General features: G+C 40.7%; 1 protein-coding gene across 1 annotated transcript in view; it reads right to left on the reverse strand.

Moving 5' to 3' along the window:
- ZNF366 (zinc finger protein 366) overlaps positions 1-22,650 on the reverse strand; it is a 40,770-nt gene that overhangs the window by 12,449 nt on the left and 5,671 nt on the right. The window contains exons 2-3 of the mRNA XM_089689020.1: positions 10,980-12,261; positions 7,612-7,803 (exon numbers count right to left, since the gene is read on the reverse strand). Coding sequence (XP_089545146.1) covers positions 7,612-7,803; positions 10,980-12,254 — 1,467 coding nt within the window. The 5' untranslated portion in view covers positions 12,255-12,261. The remainder of the gene's footprint in view (positions 1-7,611; positions 7,804-10,979; positions 12,262-22,650) is intronic.

The raw sequence follows: 22,650 nt of genomic DNA on the forward strand, positions 1-22,650 counted from the left end.
TACAACTAACATAAATGCTTCGCACAGCACCGTTCTTCCTTTGGCATCTCACATTCAGTATGAGATCCAAGCAATGGAAACCAAAGGCCTGCAGAGAGCTACAAAGGCCACTGCTGAGCTGTCTTCCCTTAAAAGAGGGGTGTTTCTTTCCTCAGAGAGCCAGATAGAGAAAACCAGAATAAGAATGACTGTAAATTGTCCAAAAAAGACCGTGAGAAAACAGGAAGCCTTGAGATGTATAAGAGAAAGCAAGATGAAATCTCTTTGCAAACCAGTCTCTGGGGACCTGTGAACCATTGTTATGAAGGCAGTTCAGGCACTTATATCCTTCCTTCTCCTGAGGAGGAGCTGTGTGCCAGAATGCTGCTATCTGGTCATTGCCTTAATCCTACTGAACACAGGCCAGATAAAGAGAGTCAACACCACCTAGAGCACTTTGAGTTCTTTGCCATGTTGGCAGGGGGTACATCAAAGCCAAAACACATTTTATTTGTTCTTTCTCCATTATTGAAGATGAAAGCGACGCATGCAGAGTCTGACAAATCAAGTGTTAACATCTCACCAGACAAGTGTAATGTGGGAACTAAAGCCTGTTCATGTCCCCTCTGTGTTTCTTTCTAATCATTCGTATTCACAAAGCATTGGGGAACACCATCGGTGCTAAGGCACAAGCTGGTCTTAATGAGAAACAGGAAGAAAAAAATCCTTTCACTGTGCAATAATTTATTGGATGTGTTTTATATTCAGTGTGGCCTGAAAGGATGACTAATGTATGTAGTACTTAACATAGTGGGGTAGAAAAAAAGACAATCAGGTTTTATCTACATATAACAGAGTTAGTCCAGTAGGAGGCACTCTATGTCAGGCAAGCAGCAAATGAGAATCAATTGAAATCTGATTGTGGTAATCAATTTGAAGGTAATGCATGTTTTCTGGTTTCCTTATTATGTTCAGGACTAAAAAAATATTTAAATTATGTTTTTATATGGCTAAAAAATGGTAAAAGTACAGGTGAAACTCGAAAAATTAGAATATCGTGCAAAAGTTCATTTATTTCAGTAATGCAACTTAAAAGGTGAAACTAATATATGAGATAGACTCATTACATGCAAAGCAAGATAGTTCAAGCCGTGATTTGTCATAATTGTGATGATTATGGCTTACAGCTCATGAAAACCCCAAATCCACAATCTCAGAAAATTAGAATATTACATGCAATCAATAAAACAAGGATTGTACATAGAACAATATCGGAGCTCTGAAAAGTATAAGCATGCATATGTACTCAGTACTTGGTTTGGGCCCCTTTTGCAGCAATTACTGCCTCAATGCGGCGTGGCATGGAAGCTATCAGCCTGTGGCACTGCTGAGGTGTTATGGAAGACCAGGATGCTTCAATAGCTGTCTTCAGCTCTTCTGCATTGTTCGGTCTCGTGTCTCTCATCTTTCTCTTGGCAATGCCCCATAGATTCTCTAAGGGGTTCAGGTCAGGCGAGTTTGCTGGCCAATCAAGCACAGTAATCCCACGGTCATTGAACCAGGTTTTGGTGCTTTTGGCAGTGTGGGCAGGTGCCAAGTCCTGCTGGAAAATAAAGTCAGCATCCCGATAAAGTTTGTCTGCGGAAGGAAGCATGAAGTGCTCCAAAATCTCCTGGTAGACGGCTGTGTTGACCCTGGAAGCACAGTGGACCAACACCAGCAAATGACATGGCCCCCCAAACCAACACAGACTGTGGAAACGTCACACTGGACTTCAAGCATCTTGCAGTGTGTGCCTCTCCATTCTTCCTCCATACTCTGGGTCCTTGGTTTCCAAATGAGATGCAAAAGTTGCTCTCATCAGAAAAGCAGACTTTGGATCACTGAGCAACAGACCAGGTCTGTTTTTCTTTAGCCCAGGTAGGACGCTTCTGACGTTGCTTGTTGTTCAGGAGCGGCTTGACAAGAGGAATATGACATTTGAAGCTCATGTCCAGGATCCGTCTGTGTGTGGTGGCTGTTGATGCACTGACTCCAGCCTCAGTCCACTCCTTGTGAAAGTCCCCAACACTTTTGATTGGCCTTTTCCTGACAATCCTCTCCAGGCTGCGGTCATCCCTGCTGCTTGTGCACCTTTTTCTTCCACACTTTTCCCTTCCACATAACTTTCTATTAATGTGCTTTGATACAGCACTTTGGGAACATCCATCTTCTTTTGCAATTATCTTTTGAGGCTTTCCCTCCTTATGAAGGGTGTCAATGATGGTTTTCTGCACAACTGTCAGGTCACCAGTCTTTCCCATAATTGTGATTCCTACTGAATCAGACTGAGAGACCATTTAAAGGCTCAGGAACCCTTTGCAGGTGTTATGGCTTAATTAGCTGATTAGAGTGGGACACTTTGAGCCTAGAATATTGCACCTTTTCACAATATTCTAATTTTCTGAGATTGTTGATTTGGGGTTTTCATGAGCTGTAAGCCATAATCATCACAATTATGACAAATCACGGCTTGAACTACCTTGCTTTGCATGTAATGAATCTATCTCATATATTAGTTTCACCTTTTAAGTTGCATTACTGAAATAAATGAACTTTTGCACAATATTCTAATTTTTTGAGTTTCACCTGTATGTTTTCATTTTTTTGTCATGTAATATGTATTGTTTTAGGCTCATTTTTACATGTTAATTGAGTATTCTTGGCTTCTCTATTGAAAAACGCCTGCTGTTTTCAGAGCTCAATAGCTCAAGTTTAAAGTTGCAAACAAAAGCTACAAAATAAATTGCATACAAGGGAGAGGTGCAGCGCTAACTAAATGAATAAATATACTTATATACTTGATAAATATAAATATAAATCAGTAAAAAGTGCTATTAAAGTGCAAAACGGTGACTAAATGATGGATATAGTCCATATCGTGCTCAGAATCCAAGAGAGTCCTTTAAGAGCTCCAATCCCTGGATTCGTGGATGAGGTGATAAAAGTAAAAATTGCGCACTCACCAAATGCGCAATTCAAATGCGCATTCAAAGCTGATATTCCAAGGTCCTCATATGGATCTGGTCAGATCTGGTCATGGAAAGCCCTCTGTCACCTGGTAGTGTATTCCACACATAGAAGAAAAGGCCGCTGTGAACTGCTGTGAACCGTGTTACTGCCGAGGCGGAGTAATCTACCTGAGGAGGTGCGTTAGCACGTGGGCGTGCTGTTGAGTGTTCTCAGAGTCCTTTACATCTGCAGAGCGGCCTTTTCTTCTATGTGTGGAATACACTACCAGGTGACAGAGGGCTTTCCATGACCAGATCTGACCAGATCCATATGAGGACCTTGGAATATCAGCTTTGAATGCGCATTTGAATTGCGCATTTGGTGAGTGCGCAATTTTTACTTTTATCACCTCATCCACGAATCCAGGGATTGGAGCTCTTAAAGGACTCTCTTGGATTCTGAGCACGATATGGACTATATCCATCATTTAGTCACCGTTTTGCACTTTAATAGCACTTTTTACTGATTTATATTTATATTTATCAAGTATATAAGTATATTTATTCATTTAGTTAGCGCTGCACCTCTCCCTTGTATGCATTTTTATTGAGAAGGTTCATATGGTACCTCTTTGGTGTTCAGCTGCTGTTTTCTTCTTCTTTTATTTTAATTTTTGTGATTTTATACTAGTTGTTTTAAGCGCTCACTTATTTTGAAAATTACTGTTTGAAAATTACAAAATAAATTACTTATCCCTCTTTCCCTTACTGCTCTGTTTTAACGGGGTAATGTGAAAATTCAATCACAGAGAGACAGTCTGAAGGAAAACATATTTAGCTATGCTTTTTATTTAGAAAACCTATAATGTCTGTGCCACAGCTGACTATGAGTGAACCCTGTATTAAACATTCATTTGTAAAATAGAGGTGTTATAGAAATAGTAAAAAGATGTGTCATTATTTTTAAAACCCATAAATTGGAAATGTTTCAAATAATATTGGCCCAAAATCAATATAATTTTAATTTAACGCAGTCATTTTTATTACTTTGCAAAATACATTCTGTGATCCCTCCTGTCATCTTGAGCTGGATGGAATGGTTTATGGCCCCTCTCTTCCATGGTGAAGTATCAGTCTTGGTATGTCACAAGACAGAAACATCGCCACTGGACAGCAAGGCAAGAAACCAGGCTGCCCTTTTTAATACTGGATATATGATAACTCCAACTGCACTACTGTACTGTTTGTTACAATACATCAGCTTGCCTATTATGTTGAGCCATCTAGCTGTCATGGGGAGGAAGCCGCGGAGAGAGTTGATCATCACCTGTCATTGATTGTCTTCCCTTTGTGATCTCCACCCCTCTATCATAGCTGAAAGGGGAAAGCTATATATTTAGCTGTTTCGTGTGTATACTTTGATTATGACTAAGGCCCAAAGTTTGTGGGGCTAAAATGCATCAGAATTTACATTGGATGGATTCTTTTTATGTAGCGATGGATAATGAATAAAGTACTACAATTTTATTTCATACCATGTCGGTGCTGGACTTTCACTTATCTCATGGCTTTCTACGGTATGGACAATGTTGTCTTGGCATAGACTGTATACCTTTATCCTACAGCTATTGAAAAATGGAGAGTTTGCACCAGGGGCTGGCTGGCAACTTTTAACCGAGGGGGCAAGTACAACCCAGAAGCCCATGGTGCAGCGACTTGACTCCCCTCTCGCTCTCCCTCTTCCCTGCCTCCTACCAACCCCCATCCTGTGGGGCAGCACAGTGGCTAAATGGTTAGCACTTCCACCTGGCTGTACTAGGGTCATTGGTTTAAATCCCAGGCACGGCACCACCTGCCTGGAGTTTGCATGTTCTCCCTGTGCCTGCGTGGGTTTCCTCCGGGTACTCTGGTTTCCTCCCACACTCCAAAGACATGCTGGTAGGTTAATTGGATCCTGTCTAAATTGGCCCTAATATGTGTATGTATGAATGTGAATTAGGGACCTTAGATTGTACGCCCCTTGAGGGTTAGGGACTGATGTGAATGTACAATATATATGTGTAAAGCGCTGCGTAAATTGACGGCGTTATATAAGTACCTGAAATAAATAAATAATAAATCCTAGGCTGAAGCTCTGCTCCAGGTACACTCTGCTCACCGGGCAGTTCAGGTTGGACAGTGCCTGCTGCACCAACTCCAGATTCCCAAACTGGCCGGCAAGGGGAGGCCAGGGGCTGTAGCGAGAACTTTTTACTCACCAGGAAACCTTTAGGCATAGGTGTGCGCAGCCTATAGCATTAGGGCATGCACCCCAAAGCTCAAACACACGTGTGTGTGTCTGTGTATATGTATATACACACACACACACACACACTCTTAAACAACACATAGATTATACAATTTTTTTTTCTTCCACCACAGGTAGAAGGAAAGAAAATCACTCGATTCCCTCATAATCACAGTCAGTGTTGATGGGGGAATCCCTCCTGCTGCTCTACTTCTACAGTGTCAGAATATAGTGATCACTGCTGGCAGCTATAGTTGCAGACAGTGATCGCACCAAAAAAAACATGACAGGCTGGTTTTGATCCATCAATTGACCTCAGTGCAACCAGCCTGCCCATAGACAAATTGAAATTTGGCCAGATCCTGCTGAACCGGCCAAATTTTGATCTGTCTGTTGTTGGCCTTTTAACTAAATGTACACTAACAAATTAAGATGAGAGCGAGAGAGGAAAGAAGGAAGGACCCTTAAGTTAGAGTACTCACTGGGAGGCAGGAGAAAGAAGGGAGGGGATAACTTGACTGGATGGATGGATTAGCAGGCTGCACCTTTCCTTTTTCTGGCTACTGGGCTTCAAACTTCCCAACCATGCATCTCCTTCTCTAAGGCACAACACTGGCAGAGAGTGTAGGCGGGGAGACACAAGAGGAGAGGGCAAGAGGAGGAGCAGAACCAGCTCTCTCTCCTCTCCCATCTGGGTGTAGGGAGAGGGGAACTGTCAGTGCTGGCTCTGGGCTGTGAGAGAGAGACTCTCTCAGCTTAGAGTCCTGCAACTGCTGGGGAGCCGCAGTTTGGCTTCTTGGGGCCCCCACAGTGGCATTAGAGTGGCCTGGAGGCAATTGCCAACTTGCCCCCCCCCCCGCTCAGTCCACCCAAGGTTTGCAGCCCCATAAGCTTTCTTTCTAACTGTATTATACCTGTGCCCTCTGAACTTAGTTATTAAATATGAATGGCTCATTGTTTTATCTGTCATGCTAACATAGGAGCAAAATGTCATAAAATAATAAAAGAAAAGAACACCCTAACCTCCTCCAGCACCCTTAAAATGCTGTTATCCCTAATTAAGGATAGCCTTTCTACAAATACGGCCTTTATACGGGAACAATTTAATGGACAAAGATGACACTAGCAGTCTGACATATGAACATATGAAACCTTATTTTTACTTTTTGCCTCCCCCTTCCCCCCATGGCCAACTGCCCACTGTTCAAAGTCTTTTTTAGCTGCCCTCCTTCCTACTGTAGCCTTGGTATAACACTAATAATAGGAGCACTCATAGCCACACATGCCATACAAAGGCTGGTGTTGAAGAGAATGAAAGTGACAGTTTCCTCATTCTGCATCAGTATACCAAGACTTAATGACTAGAATAGTTACATAGTTAGTCCGGCTGAAAAAAGACAAAAGTCCACCCAGTTCAACCAAAAAAAAAAAAAGTTATAATCCTATACCCACAGTTGATCCAGAGGAAGGCAAAAAAACCCAGCAAAGCATGATCCAATTTGCACCTGCTGGGAAAAAAATTCCTTCCTGATCCCCCGAGAGGCAATCTGATATTCCCTGGATCAACTTTACCTATAAATGTTATATCCAGTTATATTCTGTGTATCTAAGAAATAATCCAGGCCTTTTTTGAAACAATCCACTGAGCTGGCCAGAACAAACTCTTGAGGGAGTCTATTCCACATTTTCACAGCTCTCACTGTGAAGAAACCTTTCTGTGTTTGGAGATTACATTTCTTTTCCTCCAGACGTAAGAGTGCTCCCTTGTCCTCTGTGAAGACCTCAGGGTGAATAACTCTACACCGAGTTCACTATATGAACCACTGATGTATTTATACATGTTGATCATATCCCCCCTTAATCTTAAGTTGGGCAAACTGTCTCTCTACACTGCTAGACATTTGGTTCTCAGTGTATAGACTCAAAGTGGTGAACTATAAATGCACAGTACATTATTCTACCAATGAAAATGTACACAGTACAGAGACATCAGCAATATGGACATGGCAGCCTGACATTTGCAGGAAATGTAGCCGCCAGGAACCTTTTAATATACACAGTAATGCAATACTAACACTCAGCAAAATGATATGCATGCCACCCTTGGCCATGGTCTATATAGGCTACGCAGATATTAGGCCCCTAGATATCAACTTTTTAAAAGATCTGCTATTCATGCTTCAAAACAATTGATGACCTTTTGACCTGGCAACAGTTTGCATAGCTGAAGAATATTATAGGATTGTGTGTAATGATGTTTAGAATTTGAGTTGGAAATCTCCAATTTTCCATTTGGCATTGTTGGTAACCATAGATGCCATGTATAGAATAGAGTGGATAAACACACTCTCTCACCTTGCACTTGAATGGTTTGATATCGGAGTGGACAATCATGTGTGCCTTCAGAGTCTGTTTCTGGACAAAGCTTTTGAAGCAGAGGTGACACTGGTAGGCTCGGATGTTGGTGTGGATTAGAATGTGCCTCTTCATGTTGGCCAGAAGGGTGAATTCTCTACCACAGATCCCACACTTGTGCTCTTTCACACCCTACATTCAGAAATAACATATGAATATTGTTTATATGGCATTTCCTAGATTATTATGGTAGTTATTTGTTGAACAATCATTTATGTTGTTTGATTGCATGTTTGGATAGATGCTGGCTGGTTGACTTACTCATTGGCTTCTTATACACTGGAGATTACTTAGGCAAGACATCTGTGCTTAAATTTCCATCTTCAGTCACCGAGCATGGCCATTAGTACCATGACACACAGGTGGTACTGGTGATACTGGTGATTCCAGTAGTTGGTAGCATCTATAGAGCTGCTCCCCTAAGCACTTTTGTAAAAAAAAAAATGATGTGAATTCAATTAAAAGCCTGTGTCATCACAATTTTTAGCTCAGTTGCTGAGTGTTTGACCTTGTGCAGTGTTGATGCTATCCACAGAAACACAAGCTTTAGTAGCTACTAAGGTTATCAAGGGCAGCCACTAGTGATAATATCTCACTAATCATTTGTAGCAGTTAAAGCTGCTGACTGCAAGCTAATTACAAATCACTAGAGAAAACAAGCCAAGAGATTTGTAGCCGCTACAGATCACTATCACAATGTTGTTGGTGTAACATGACTCTTACTCTTATTGTTTCTCCTTTTATATTGCTTCTATATACTTTTATAAAACATGCATCAGAAAAAGTAAAGCTGGCCATAGATGGATCAAACCTTGGCTGGTTCAGTAGATATAGGCTAAATTTTGATCTATGTGTTTCTGTTAGATTGATTCTGTCAAATGTTAGAAAACATTTGACAATTAGCGACTATTGTATTGTCAGAATACAATGCCCTGGCAGGGTGATTCCTTCATTTTCATCACTTGTATGGATGGAGGAATATGTTAATTTTTTCATTCAGTGTGAATGGCTGAATGGAAAAAAAAAATGGCATAGGGGAATGAGTATTTTTGGCATCTTCAGAAAGAGGCCACTAAATGATTACAAAGCCAGTGGTTGACTCCTTAACATCCACAAATTTGTGAAATACCAGGTTTGTATGGACTGAACCAGCAAACAGATTTTCCTACTTTAACTTTAAGAGTAAGCAAATATGCGGCCTTTGATGCTGAGAGGCTGCATATTTGCATACCAAAATGTAAACAAACCTATGCCAAGAGTGGGTGCTGTGTGCACTCCTGACACAGTTAATGGAAAGCGCCCAATTACTACTAGCAATTCGGAGCTTTCCAATCATGTGACCGCTGCCTCAGTCAATCACAGCGGTCACATGATCATAAACTCTGCCCCCGCCTCCTGGAATCAGAAACCCCTTAAAGGGAAGGGAGGCACCTGTGTAAGGGATTAAACAATCTGAGAAGTTTGTAGCATTTTAATAACTATGTTTAAACTTCTAACCATCAACATACAGTATGTTACTTTGTAGCTGTACTATTTAAAGTGAAACATTAGCCAAAAATGATTTTCAAAGTTTTAGGTAGAGTAGGGAAAGCCTAAAATCTATTGCTATCTATGTCCCCATGGGGAACATTCACATTTCCTGTGGACACCATGAGGGACGTGAGAATATCTATTTTTAAAAAAAAAAGGACAGCAGCAGAAGCAGTTATTATAATAGTGTCAGTAAGGGCTACAACAGCTTTCAGTAATGTATGGCTGCGTCCCCACTGAGGAGATTTCCTTCAGATCCTGTGTGGTTACCAAAATAGGAAGTGTGGAGAAAGTCCCTCAATAGGCATATGATAACAGAAAAAAGCTTAACAAAAATGACAACAATGGTCCTAATTTCTAACTAGCTTTCAACCATGCGATCCTGCCCACAGTACTTTTACTGCAGGTGAATGGCCATGTACAGGCACAGCAAAGTAACTGTACATCATTGTGGACATGCGTATTAGCGTGCGCCTTGGGGCTCATGGCAGCGCAATCCCATAACCGCTTTGTCCACCGGACACAGCAGTTCAGAGCATATCATGTATTATGCAATCGCTATGACCAGTCATGCTAACAATGTAAACAAACTGTCATGAATGGATTTCATCCATGAACAGCTTGCATACTATTGTTGTGCTGTGATTGACACACAGCTATCACATGGTACAAGGCAATTCACAGCAGCTGGTGGTGTATGTACTGTCTTAGTATTTTAGGGTCTCAAGAAATTAGATAGGCAGCCAGTACATCAGTATTGATCAATTTTCAGATATATATATACATAGTTTGTAGACTTTATAACATTCACACAAATTAAATAATATACACTGATTTGGGTTATTTTTACCAAAGAAATGTAGCAGAAAACATTTTGGCTCAAGTTTATGAAGAAAGATTATTTGTTTGCAAAATTTTTTCAAAAACTAAGAAAAAAATATCTTTTTTATTTCTAAATTTTCTGTATTTTTTCATTGTTATAAAAAAAAATGAAATCCAGCGGTCATTAAATACCAAAAAAAGAAAACTATTTTTGTGAAAAAAAATGAAATAAATTTCATTTGGATACAGTGTTGCATGACCAAGCAATTGCCAGTTAAAATAGCACAGTGCTGAATAGCAAACAAATGCCCTGATCATGAAGGGGGTAAAACATTGTGGAGGTCAAGTGGTTAAGGTAAGGTGCATTTGGAAGGGTTTTGCACAGTGCAAACAAAAGCAGGTAAGTGTGTTGGGAAAAATGTTGCTTTTGTTTGAACAGAAAAAAAAAACTTACAGAGTTGTTAACCTCTGCCACTATATTGAAAAGGGGGATGAAAACTGGTTTGGCTGGAGTTCCACTTCATTGTTTACGTTAATGGATTTTGCTATCTGTAAAACCCACATCTGTGGTATCAGATCTGTAAAGCTTCAGATAATGAGCCAAATACAAGTGAAACTGTGTAAGTTTTGCTAAATGTGCATTTATGCAGGCCATAGACGGGTCGTTTATCGGCCGAATTTTCGTCCGCACGAAAAATCAGCCAATATTCACGCCATTAGTGGGGTCAGCCCGTCGGCCGTTTTTCACGGATCTTCACATTTATTTTTATCGGTCATGCTGGAAAATCCATCAAAAACGGCTGTTTTTCGTGGACATTGGTGGCAGCATCAGCAACGGGGCCGACAGATTTTTCGTTTATCGGCCGATAAACGGCCCGTCTATGGCCTGCCTTAGAGTGACAAGGTGGAGAGGAAGATTTTTGTCAGTGTTACAAATAGTCATGCGTGTAACTGACCTTATGAGTTAGGGAATGTTGTTTGAGATGATGCGGCTGTACAAATTCCATGCCACACTCGGAACAGATATAGGGCCGAATGTCCTTGTGCTTCATCATATGATTCTGAAGTTGGCTTGGGTACTGGAATGTCTTATCACACTCAGTACAGTTATACTGCACAGGGCCCCGGTGTACTGTCATATGTCTTTTAAGCTGTACAAGTGTGGGGAAGTCTAGTCCACACTCCACACAAATGTTCTCTCTTCCACTCTCGTGTTTTGCTTCATGAACTTTAAGCTCGCTTGGGTAGGCAAACCCCCTGCCACATATCCTACAGTTGTATGGCTTCACATCACTGTGCTGCATCATATGTCGCTTTAGATGACTGGTTTGGGTAAAAGCTTTATTACAAACATGGCACTTGTGGGGCCTGGTGCCCTGGTGAGTAAGCATGTGAGTATGCAGATGGCTCAGTTGTTTGAACAGCTTGCCACAATGGCCACAAGCATGGGGCTTAATGCCACTGTGTCCCAAAATGTGGGTCACCAGGTTATATTTGGATGTATATGACTTTTCACACATGGGACATTTCCAACGTTTCTGATCTCCAACCTCCACATAGAAACTCTCATCAATCTGAATGTTGATATCAACTCGCTCAACATTCTGCTTGGGGTCCTCACTTTCATCAATATGGGTTTTACTTATGACACTTTTCTCTGGAAGACCAGTGTCAAGGCTGTGACACCTGTGAAAGCTTTGGGTGGGTACTTGAAAAGGAAACATTGTCTCAGGGAAGTCTTTGTGAAAATAGGGATATGATGGATGTAAATAAAGGTTTCCAGGTGGCCACATTATATTAGTCCTAAGAGATTCTTGTTTTAAATGGTTAAGCCAAAAGGGATCCATTGTTCTGCAGTACTGCAGACCAATATTTGACAACTCAATCATTTTGGCATTATAAGGTGACAGAGGAGGTATGTGATAAAGTAAATGAAAAGGTGATGAAAAAAAATGCTTGTCTTCATTGCTTGACTCCACTGGGCCCTTAGGATCTTTGGTGTCCATCTCATTTGGCATTTTGGAAGGAGCACTCTTTCTTCTGTGTGATCCACTTGCAAAAGCTTCATGAAAACGATGCAGGCTGTCCACTTGGTGGTCATACTGGTAATGTGAAAAGTGGGGCTTGTATTCCTCAATTAAAGGAGACAGTCTACTACATTTTATAAAGGAAGGCAGTGGTTGTCTGAAACATGAAGTATAGTCCTTTATGGGATACGAGTCTTTCTGCATTGTTCGGCTGCAGAGAGAAATGAAATGTACAAAGATATGGTGAATATGTAACTGCTGGACATGTTTGAGTTATTAAAAAAATTATTAGTAATCAGAAGCAAGTGAAAATACCAATAATTTAACAACCAGAGGCCACCTTATGTCAAGTCCAAAAATAATATACAAGAGTATATAGGCATTCTTTAAAGTAAAAAAAGCTGAATTCTTCTTGATAATGCTAGTTCTTATCTCTCTCTGATTTTAGTACCTTTGGAGTCACTGCTCCCCATAAAAATAAGCAACAAGTGAAGTCAGAAACCTTATATGCATACTTTTTGATACAGCCAGAAGATCTGCAAGAGAACCAGGTTACTAGTTTTTTCAAAAGGTGGTCAGAAATGGCAACCTATCTATTTCCCTTATGACAGATTTCCTTTTAAATATATGTGAACCTAAGACTAACCAAGACCCAATTGCCTTCACTTGCTCAACACAGAAAAAAAATATAACAAAAACATAGACCTTCGATCAGGAGAACATTGGATTCTGAGCCTACACAGGGTAGGGCAGCATTTCTCCCTTTTGGCAGCCAGCTGGCTGTACAGTACTGTGAATGTGTCCACTCCTAAGCACAGAGCACTATGATAATCCCAATGGCGCAGGAAAATGGGCTTGGCATATGCTCTAAGGCTGTGTGCCTGCTTCCAATGTTATACAACACAGTGATGGGAGAAAAGAGATAATGTCTACAGCATAATGTTGTATTCACTAGAAACTGAATTACACAGAGAATAGTGAGCTCCTCTATTCAATGTAATAAAATGTAGTTTGTGGGACTCTCATACAAAGCAAAATAAAATAAGATATACTGTTGTAAACGTATTAATTGTTTTCTAGTATTGTATCAACCCAGTATTATTCCTAATTAGGTGCTGTCAGACTGCCACATATGCCCTGAAACTAATAGTAAAATGTGAAAATCTTACCTAAGGAGCCAATCAGATTTTTAGATGAGAAGAAAAGATGTCCACATTCCTTCCTTATGAGACAGGCTAAAGAGAATGGTGAGCTACTGCCACCAACCCTATGGCATCCAAACAATTCCAGCTTTGATGGGCTTGTCTTCCCATAAGAAATTGCTAAAAACTGACTTCTGCCTGGTTGCCATGAGTTACATAGAACACCCCTCTTCTTTTACAAATTGGCCACTTGTATGAAATATTTAAAATGTATATAGAGCTAAAATATTTTGTAATATGTTTTGGATGGAAAAGGGAAGGGTTACAACGCTACCCAAGTTTTCATTGCTGTGTCTCACAGTAACCACTATCACCGAGGCTAAGAGTGAAGGAAATCCAACATTTTGAGTTTGTATAGAACATACTGTAAATGTTTCTGATGGAGACACTTGTCTAAAATTGTCCATAAATGCTTCACAAATCTTCCAGTTCAGCAGGCACTGTCCACATTTTGATCCATTTAGGGCCATTCCCATTCAAGAGGAGTCAATCATTAGAATGACTTGTCCAGAACTGGACTGATGATACATTTTCATCAATCAGCACATGCAGCCAATCAGCTTCAGTGCTAATCAGTGTATTGTGACAGTGGAGGATTCTCATTGTCAGGATACAATAACTCAGCAGGGAAGAGTCTTGCATCCACCTTGTATGTGTGGATGGGGGAATACACTATTTTTTTCTCTCTCAACCTGTTGGCTAATCAAAGTAAACTGATCAATGTATAGCCAGGTTTAGAGAGGATTTCCCTAAGGCAGGCCATAGACGAGTGGAAAAACAAAAGTTCAGTCGATCGAAAAATGAAAATGGCTCATACGATTGTGCCATCAATTGTTTCGATTTTCACCAATTGACACAAATGTTGTTTGTTTTTCGACTTTCTATGGCCAGCTTACTTTGGAGAGATTTTCTTTCTTTTACTTTTGTGTCTCAATAGGATAAGAAGTAAAGGGAAATCTCCTAAATGGGATACAGGTGTTTAACCTTGCCCTATTAAAATACAGCTGAAGTACATGCAATGTGTACATTGTTTTACCTATTTTACAGTGAGGAACAGAAGTATTTGAACACCCTGCGATTTTGCAAGTTCTCCCACTTAGAAATCATGGAGGGGTCTGAAATTCACATTGTAGGAGCATTCCCACTCTGAGAGACAGAATAAAAAAAATATTCAGGAAATCACATTGTATGATTTTTAAAGAATTTATTTGTCTTGTACTGCTGAACATAAGTATTTGAACACCTGAGAAACAGCAAGAATTCTGGCTCTCAAAGACCTGTTACTGCGCCTTTAAAAAGTCCACCTCTACTCCACTCATTAATCTAACTTAGTAGCACCTGTCTGAGCTCTTTAAAGACACCTGTACGCCTCACAGTCACACCAACTACTACCATGGGCAAGACCAAAGGGCTGTCAAAAGACACCAGAGACAAAATTGTGGACCTCCACAAGGCTGGAAAGGGCTACGGGGCAATTGCCAAGCAGCTTGGTGAAAATAGATTAACTGTTGGAGCAATTGTTAGAAAATGGAAGAGGCTAAAGACGACTGTCAGTCGCCCTTGCAGGGTGTTCAAATACTTCTGTTCCTCACTTTACCTACCAGGCTATTCAGCTAGCTTCATCTGCCACACTGCATAGCCATGGAGCAAACATCACTATTTTAAATATCAGAATTACAGTTTTGTAACACTTGGCTATGAGAGAACAACATCACACTGCTGATTCATTATCCATGGAGGAAACAGGTGATACATGAAGATGCAAAGATGAAATAGGAAACTGTGGTGCCATCACACTGGTCATAGAAGTGTGTTAATCACAAGAATGACTTAACTGAATTACCAATACTGTATTTGTATTGATATATTTATATTGTTTAAGCAAATTCCCTGAACTTACACATGAAGGGTTCATGGTAATTGGTGTTATTTTCCTGCATTTGATGTGAATTTGGAACGCACATAAAACAGCAGTCAGCACAATCTGACAGCACGCATGGCATTTCAGAGGCTGCATTAGACCTGCTATGCACTATGCTGCTTTTCTTGGACATAGCATGACCCATTAAACTGTGTTTGAACTGCAGATCAAACACAGCCTCTTGTTGTCAAATGCTGCATTTTCCAGTCAAACATAGCTGAATGTGTTTCCATGCAAAACCCAATGTTTGACTGGAATTCCCATTGACATGAACCCTAAACCTGACTCTAAAAAAAGACAGTTGTAATATGAACGTTTTCATTTGAATTGCGGCTGTGGTAAAATAATGTTTATTCCAACTAAATGATTTAATGTTTTGGGCAATGTTCAATTTAGTATACTGGCTATACATTACTTATCAATGTGTCTCAACGATTGCTGGTTGCTAAGTAGTGCTCACTTTTTTAAATTAAATTCTTCTATCAAGTACAGGGATGCTAAGTGTTATCTCTCTGTTTTTGTTTTATATGTAATATAATAACTTCATTTTCTAAAAATGATCCTCTGTCCTGAAGTTTATGTTAGTTTGTGAGACTTTCATGCGTGGAACAATAACTAAAGCATTTTTTTTAGTACAAGGGCTGTGTCATATTTGCACAACGTGCATCAGGAGTAGGATCATACTTTATTTAACCATTCCCCTTTAAGCCACTCCCAATGTCAAGCATGATCTGGTCACATTGTTCCCCAGGATGCCCTGGGTTTTTTACAATCCTAGCATTGACCAGGATGACATTACTGGGTCTAAAATAAGGAATGTAATGAAAACATAAAGCTTTCATTTAAAGCTGGATTCCTGTAACTACACTTTCTGCATACATATGTAAGTTCTACATCTGTTAGAACTAGTTAGTTAGGTGCTGCCCTAGAAGGGAGGGCTGGGGTTAACATAGTTCCAGAGTTTTTCATTTGGCAGGATCTTTGGGTCCAATCCACTGATCCTGTGGAAATAGAAAGGGACAGTGGTCCAGAGCCAGAGAGGCCCTAGATACAGAAGGAGGTTCCTCAAAGTTCCCCTGGAAGAGTTCAAGTGTCTTGTGGCTGGTCCATCAGCCATGTAACATGGAGGGTATGGCCATCTAAGAAAGATGTGAGAGTGGGCTTCACCCCAAAGCATCCAGCCACTGGGGAATGGCACTGTTGGACCTGAATGCACATGGACTCTACATTTGCAGGTATGCTGGGGCAGCACCTAAGCCTGAGTTAGGTTTATGGATAAGGGACTAGGAAAGTGACTGTTCTGTGTGATTTTTGGACTCTGTATGGACTGTTATGCAATTTTTACAGTAAAGTGTTGATACTTTGCCATCTACCTGGTCTGAAGTCCTCTGAAAGGGGTGCATTGCAAGTAACTGGCACATAGCTACAGTTCTGGGTCAATAACATCCTGGGGTATGAAGAGTCAGAACATTACAAGTTATCCTAGTGCAAGTTATACATGTGGTTGCGATGAGCAACGAAAGTATAGTCAGCAAAGCAGCCTGTCAGAAATGTGTACCTGTTATAGGTGGAATTGCACTGCCTATGCCGCATTATATCTCCCATAGCAACTGGAGCAGAACTGCACTGCAGAGGTCCCCATCCTGTATATAGGTACAGAAGTTCAGGAGTTAAAGTCAAGTACATGTTGGGGGCTGCGCTTGTCGGGCTTCCATGCTGCTATGGGAACTGGTAGTGGGAAAACGCTGGACATGTGGCTGTGGTCAGTGTTTGGCACGGCCTGCCTAATTGCAAGATACAGTGCGAAGATTTACATAGGGACCTAAGAGTAACTGGGGAACAGTTCTTGTGCAAGTGTACATGGTGTGTGAGGATCTCTAAGAGTGTAGGCCCACCAGAAAGTCCCTGAAGGAAACCTCAGCCTTGTCCCAGGGCATGGATGAAAACCACACAAGAGTAAACGTACCCCATGTGTGTAAAGAAGAGTGATCCGGTTACAGGTGCCTAGCAAAGCCCAGAAGAAACCACCCCAGGGGTAGTCCTCTCTTGACCCAGACTCCAGACTTGGTGCCCAACGAGCTAATGGGGAACATGGAGGAAGTTCTGCCATCACCCGCCTATCCCCAACCCCCACCACCACTACATATACATTGGGCCAGCATTACTCAATGTAAGTATGCATATCTGATATCCGAAGGGCCTCTAGGGATGCTGTACAGTGGGAGATGTGATCTTCCGGTTTTGCCTCTGCATACTGAACAGAGGGGGTCACTTGTTCGACATCTTGACCAATCCTACAGGTACTCTCTGTTTGAACAAGGTGTGGAGGAGGGGTGGTGGCTTCACAACTTTCATCTCATCCAAAAGGAAAACCATTGATAAAAATACAAGGTGTTCTATGAATGGCAGTAAAATTCAGAACTATACAATTTACAGGAGGTCATTTATCAATTCTGTCACAAAGCAGGGCAATGCTAAATGTAAGCCATGTGACAGATAATGAGATTCAGATTCATTCATAAATTCCTCCCTCAGCTGCTCTAAAAGTAGTGTTGTGACAGAATAAAACCTGCCCCTGGCCACTTCTTAATTGTGCATACTGTATGTTCAGAGCAGGTGTTCTCAAAGTATATGTATGGTCAACATTTAAAATCATATATTAATTTCCACATTTTGATAATTATTTCTAGCCTACTCCTATTTATCTGAAAAATCTTTAAGTTCATAAACTTACTTCCTTGAATTCTGTGACGCGTATTCTCTATGCCCTGTGAGTAAGCACTGCTGTTTCACACATTTCACAGAGCCTGCCTTCAGAACTACAGAGGTGCTGAGAGGAGGAGTGTAAGGAGGAGGAGTTAGTACAGGAATCCGTGCTTGCATGCAGCAAGGTACCATGGGATATGTAGTTTTTAGAAATTGAAAGTAAAAATCAGAGGAGAAGCTGCAAAGCATGAAGGAAATCTAGGAAGTTGTGGAAAGAGATGGCCGGCCGACTGGCAGAACCCACACCATGAAGATTTTTCTCGTAAGAGTATACGGATTGTCAAAAAATGTATTGTTTGTTTTGCTATTACAATGATTATGTTAGAAAATTAAAAGTATGCTGTGACCATAGAACAGGGGTAGGCAAAAAATGCAGGAATTGGGGCTCATCTGAGGGTTGAAGGTGCAGGAATTTGGGTGAGCTGAAGGGTGAAGGTGCAGGAATTGGGGTGATATGAGCTGTATGGGTGCAGGAACTGGAGATGGTCAGAAGTGTAAAGATGCAGGTATTTGCATGATCTGAGGTGTGAAAATGCTGGAAATGGGGTTTGAAGGAACATGGATTAGAGATGATCTGGGTTGTAAAAATGCAGGAATTTGGATAAACTGAGGTCCAGAGGTGCATGAATTGAAGTAAGCTGAGGTGTGAAGGTGCAGATATTGGGACTGACCTGAGGTGTGAAGGTGCAGGTATTGGAACTGACCTAAGGTGGGAAGATGCAGATATTGGGACTTACCTGAGGTGGGAAGATGAAGATATTGGAACTGATCTCAGGTGTAAAGGTGCAGAAATGGGGACAGACCTGAGGTGTGAATGTGCAGGAATTGGGGTGATCTGAGTTGTGAATGTGCACAAATTGGGGCTGATCTGAGGATTGGAGGTGCAAGAATTGGGGATGATCTGAGGTCTGGAGGTGCAGGAGTTAGGGTGATCTGAAGTGGGTAGGTGCAGAAATTGGGGCTGATCTGAGGCCCAGAGATGCAAGAATTGGGACTGATCTGAGGTGTGAAGGTGCAGGATTTGGGGCCGATCTGAAATATGAAGGTGCAGGAATTGGGGCTGATCTGGTTTGTGAAAGTACAGGAATTGGGTTGATCTGGGGTGTAAAAGTACAGACATTGGGGTGAACTGACGGATGAAGGTGCAGGCATTGGTGTGAGCTGACATGTGAAGGTCCAGGAATTAGGGTGATCTGAGGTGTGAGGTACAGGAATTGGAGCTGATCTGAGGCCTGGAGATGCAGGAATTGGAGCTGATCTGACGTCTGGAGGTACAGGAATTGGGGAGATCTGAGGTGTGAAAGTGCAGGAGTTGGAGCTAATCTGAAATGTAGAGGTGAAAGAATTTGGGCTGATCTGAGGCCTGAGAAAATAGGAATTGAGGCTGTCTGGGATATGAAAGTGCAGAAACTGGAGCTGATATGAGGCCCGAAGAAACATGAATTGGGCCTTATCTGAAGTGCAGAAGTGCAGGATTTGGGGTGAACGGAGGTGTGATTTGGGATAATCTGAGGGGTAAAGGTGCAGGTATTGGGGTGATCTGAGGGGTAAAGGTGCAGGAATTGGTGTGATATGAGGTGTAAAGGTGCAGGAATTGGGGTGATTTAGGGTCTGAAGGTGCAGAGATTGGGTTTGATTTGAAAGAACTTTATTAGGGTGACCACTATCACCTCACACTTCATTTCTAACTATATATTTCTCAGACGTCCTCGGCTGACATATTCATTTTAACCTTACTATACTTACCTCACAGTACATGTGTTCTGGAAAAGGGGTAAGTTACTATTTACCATCCATGAAAGCTCAATGTTTACTTACTATTATTCAAATAGTTTACAGCATGTACTGTATAAAAAATCCTTTTTCATGATTGAGTGTGTAAAGTTGACATTTTTTATATAACTGGCACTCTCAATTTCTTCGAAAAAAATTTCGGCACACCATGCTCAAAAGGTTGCCTACCCTTGCCATAGAACATTTTAAACTAGGGATCCAGACAAGAAGATTGTTACATTATTGGAACCAAGAAGCACATTTTTTTTTTTGTCAGATGATGTCAGAAAAGCCATACAAAGACAAATAACAGTGGCCTTGTAATCAATACCAACCAAACAGTGAATGTCACAGACCTGTACTGATAATACAACATGGGAGGGCAAGGACTGTACATGACAACCAGTGCAGAACAATGCTACCTAAACCGATGGTGTGGTGACAGCTAGCTACCCACAAGTTGATTCTGCCTCATACAAATTACCCTTTCACTGCCTTGACTTTAAATAATTTGTTGGGTTTATGTTCATGCTGTGGGTTTATAGTTAAAAAATGCCACTTCATTTTGTTAAAAACTTTCCCATGTAAAATGCATGCAGGCATGCATATCTGGAAGCTTTAGTAAAGCCAAACAAAATTGTAACTGTATTGTATTTTCTTTTGCAGTAGCCTAAACTAACCAGTAAGAATAAATATGTGGAAAAAATGTAACTTAGACAGGATCTATAGTCTGGAAAAAAATTGAAAGCCAGCAGCTACAACTACTGTAGCTGCTGACTTTTAATAAACATGTACTTACCAGTCCAGGGATCCAGCGCTGTCTTCACCTGGGCATATTCTTCACCAGTCTTTGGGTCCCCAGTGCCACCATCTTGCATGTGGGAAACCAGCTGTGATTTCCTGATATCTGGCTCCCCAATGCACATACACTAGTCATGCTGAGCTTTGTGAATGGACCAACAGCCTCCTGGGACCCTTGAATTGTTCCAGAAGGTTTCGGCCAGGGAGAGTGGGTGAATTTTTGTAGGTGATCCAAGCAGAAGTCAAACAGGCACCTGTTGAAAATAGCTACTTGCTACCTAAAAAAAAAAAAAAAATCCTCCAAAAGTGTTAGAGGAGAAGAGGGAGGAGCAGGAGGAACAGTGGAACTTCCATTTTTTGGTGAAGTTCTGCTTTAATATGTATGTAAAATGGAACCAAAAGTAGTTTCATTAGCTAACACACATATTAATGAAGACAATAAAGGCAATCTGTTGTCACAAGTAGGGAAACTATAGTGCCCCATATTTGTCATAGGTTACCTTCCTACATCATGGTAACAGACTGCCTTAATACTGCAATAAACTTTTGATCAATCAGTCAGGATTTTGTTTTTTCACTTTTGAGGACTTATGCTAAACCATGAAAACTGCAATGAATGGAGGGGTGAAGGACTAAATGTTTCCTAATAGACAGTGCACAAAATACAGTATATACATAATCTAAAATGACACCACATGTAGCACACTAGGGATGAGATTGACAATGTAGTCAATTTTAAAAGGGTTGTTCATTGATGTGTTTAAAAAGGATTGTGGGTATACACTTTTTCTTCTTTAGTATGCTGGTATATTTGTGTGCGGAGTTACTTCAAAAAATTTATTTTTTGATGAGATGATGAGGCTTATCAGATATCTAAAAAGCTTGCAGATAATAGTTTTTAATATTTATTTTACATTACTTATGTTCACATTGTTAATTTGCACACCCCAGAGTCTCGCTCTCACAAATCAGATTCATGTTTCAGTGTGATGTGCCATTTTAGATTCCAAGTGGAAGAAAATACATATTAGAGAATTTGTATTTTGTTTTGGCCTCATGCCTTTTTTGTTTTTAAGCTGCATAAATAGTTTGAGGTCCAGGAAACTTCAGATGAGCAACAGGAAATGAAAGTAACATTAAGTTCTTGGGATGGAAACATTATTAATGAGTACTGAACTGTATTGGAATTGTTTCACTTGGTATTAATATCCTCTTGACTACACAAGAAACACATAAATGCTGGCTTGTGGCATAAAAATGCATTTAATTCTAATTTTACAAAAAACATCCCTAAAATCGCAGAGAACCCTTTATAGCTGACGTTTAATCTGTTTATATATTACATTCCCTCGTTCCTCCTTCATTGATTACATTTTTAAAGCTGAACTCCAGAAATTATATTTTGTTATTTATTATTTTTATATGAACATTGCGCCAGCTTGGCTCAATGTAACTATGCATATCTGATATCTGGAAGGCCCCTGGAAATTGAGATTGACCCAGTCCAGATTGTACTCTGCAATTTCTGGAGCAGGTCAATCTCTGTGTTTGTTAGTGATTACTACTGAATGCCAATGGTGAGGTTCTCTGCCAGAGTATTGTGTAATATAATAATTGCAGACTTAAAGTATGCTATATTATTTACCTAACTTCCATTTAATACATTTTATATATTATACATATTTAGCAGTGTGGCTGTTTTTCGTGAAAGAAAGTCTTCTGTACTCATAGGTCTAAGAAAATATGGGTGTAGAATACAAATAAGGAACACAGGATTTCCCTTCAGTCCCCAACCTTTGCCTGGGAAATAAGGGAGATCCCAGATGTGGAATGATTTTAGAAGAGCTGAGATCTTTGATTTCTTTGAAGTTCTTGAGACCAAAGAAAGCCAAGAAACTAGCCTTTTCAATAGGAGGCCCGAATTGGCATCCATTATATCTATTGCAATACAGGTTTCCATTAAGACACTGATATTGATTTCCCTTCAGTCCCCAACCTTTGCCTGGGAAGTGAGAGAGATCCCAGATGTAGAATGATTTTAGAAGAGCTGAGATCTTTGATTTCTTTGAAGTTCTTGAGACCAGAGAAAGCCAAGAAAATAGCATTTTAAATAGGAAGCCCGCATTGGCATCCACTA

The sequence above is a fragment of the Staurois parvus genome, unplaced genomic scaffold (assembly GCF_062004578.1).
Source record: "Staurois parvus isolate SC_StPar_1 unplaced genomic scaffold, SC_StPar_1.0 ptg000466l, whole genome shotgun sequence".
NCBI classification, from domain to species: domain Eukaryota; kingdom Metazoa; phylum Chordata; class Amphibia; order Anura; family Ranidae; genus Staurois; species Staurois parvus.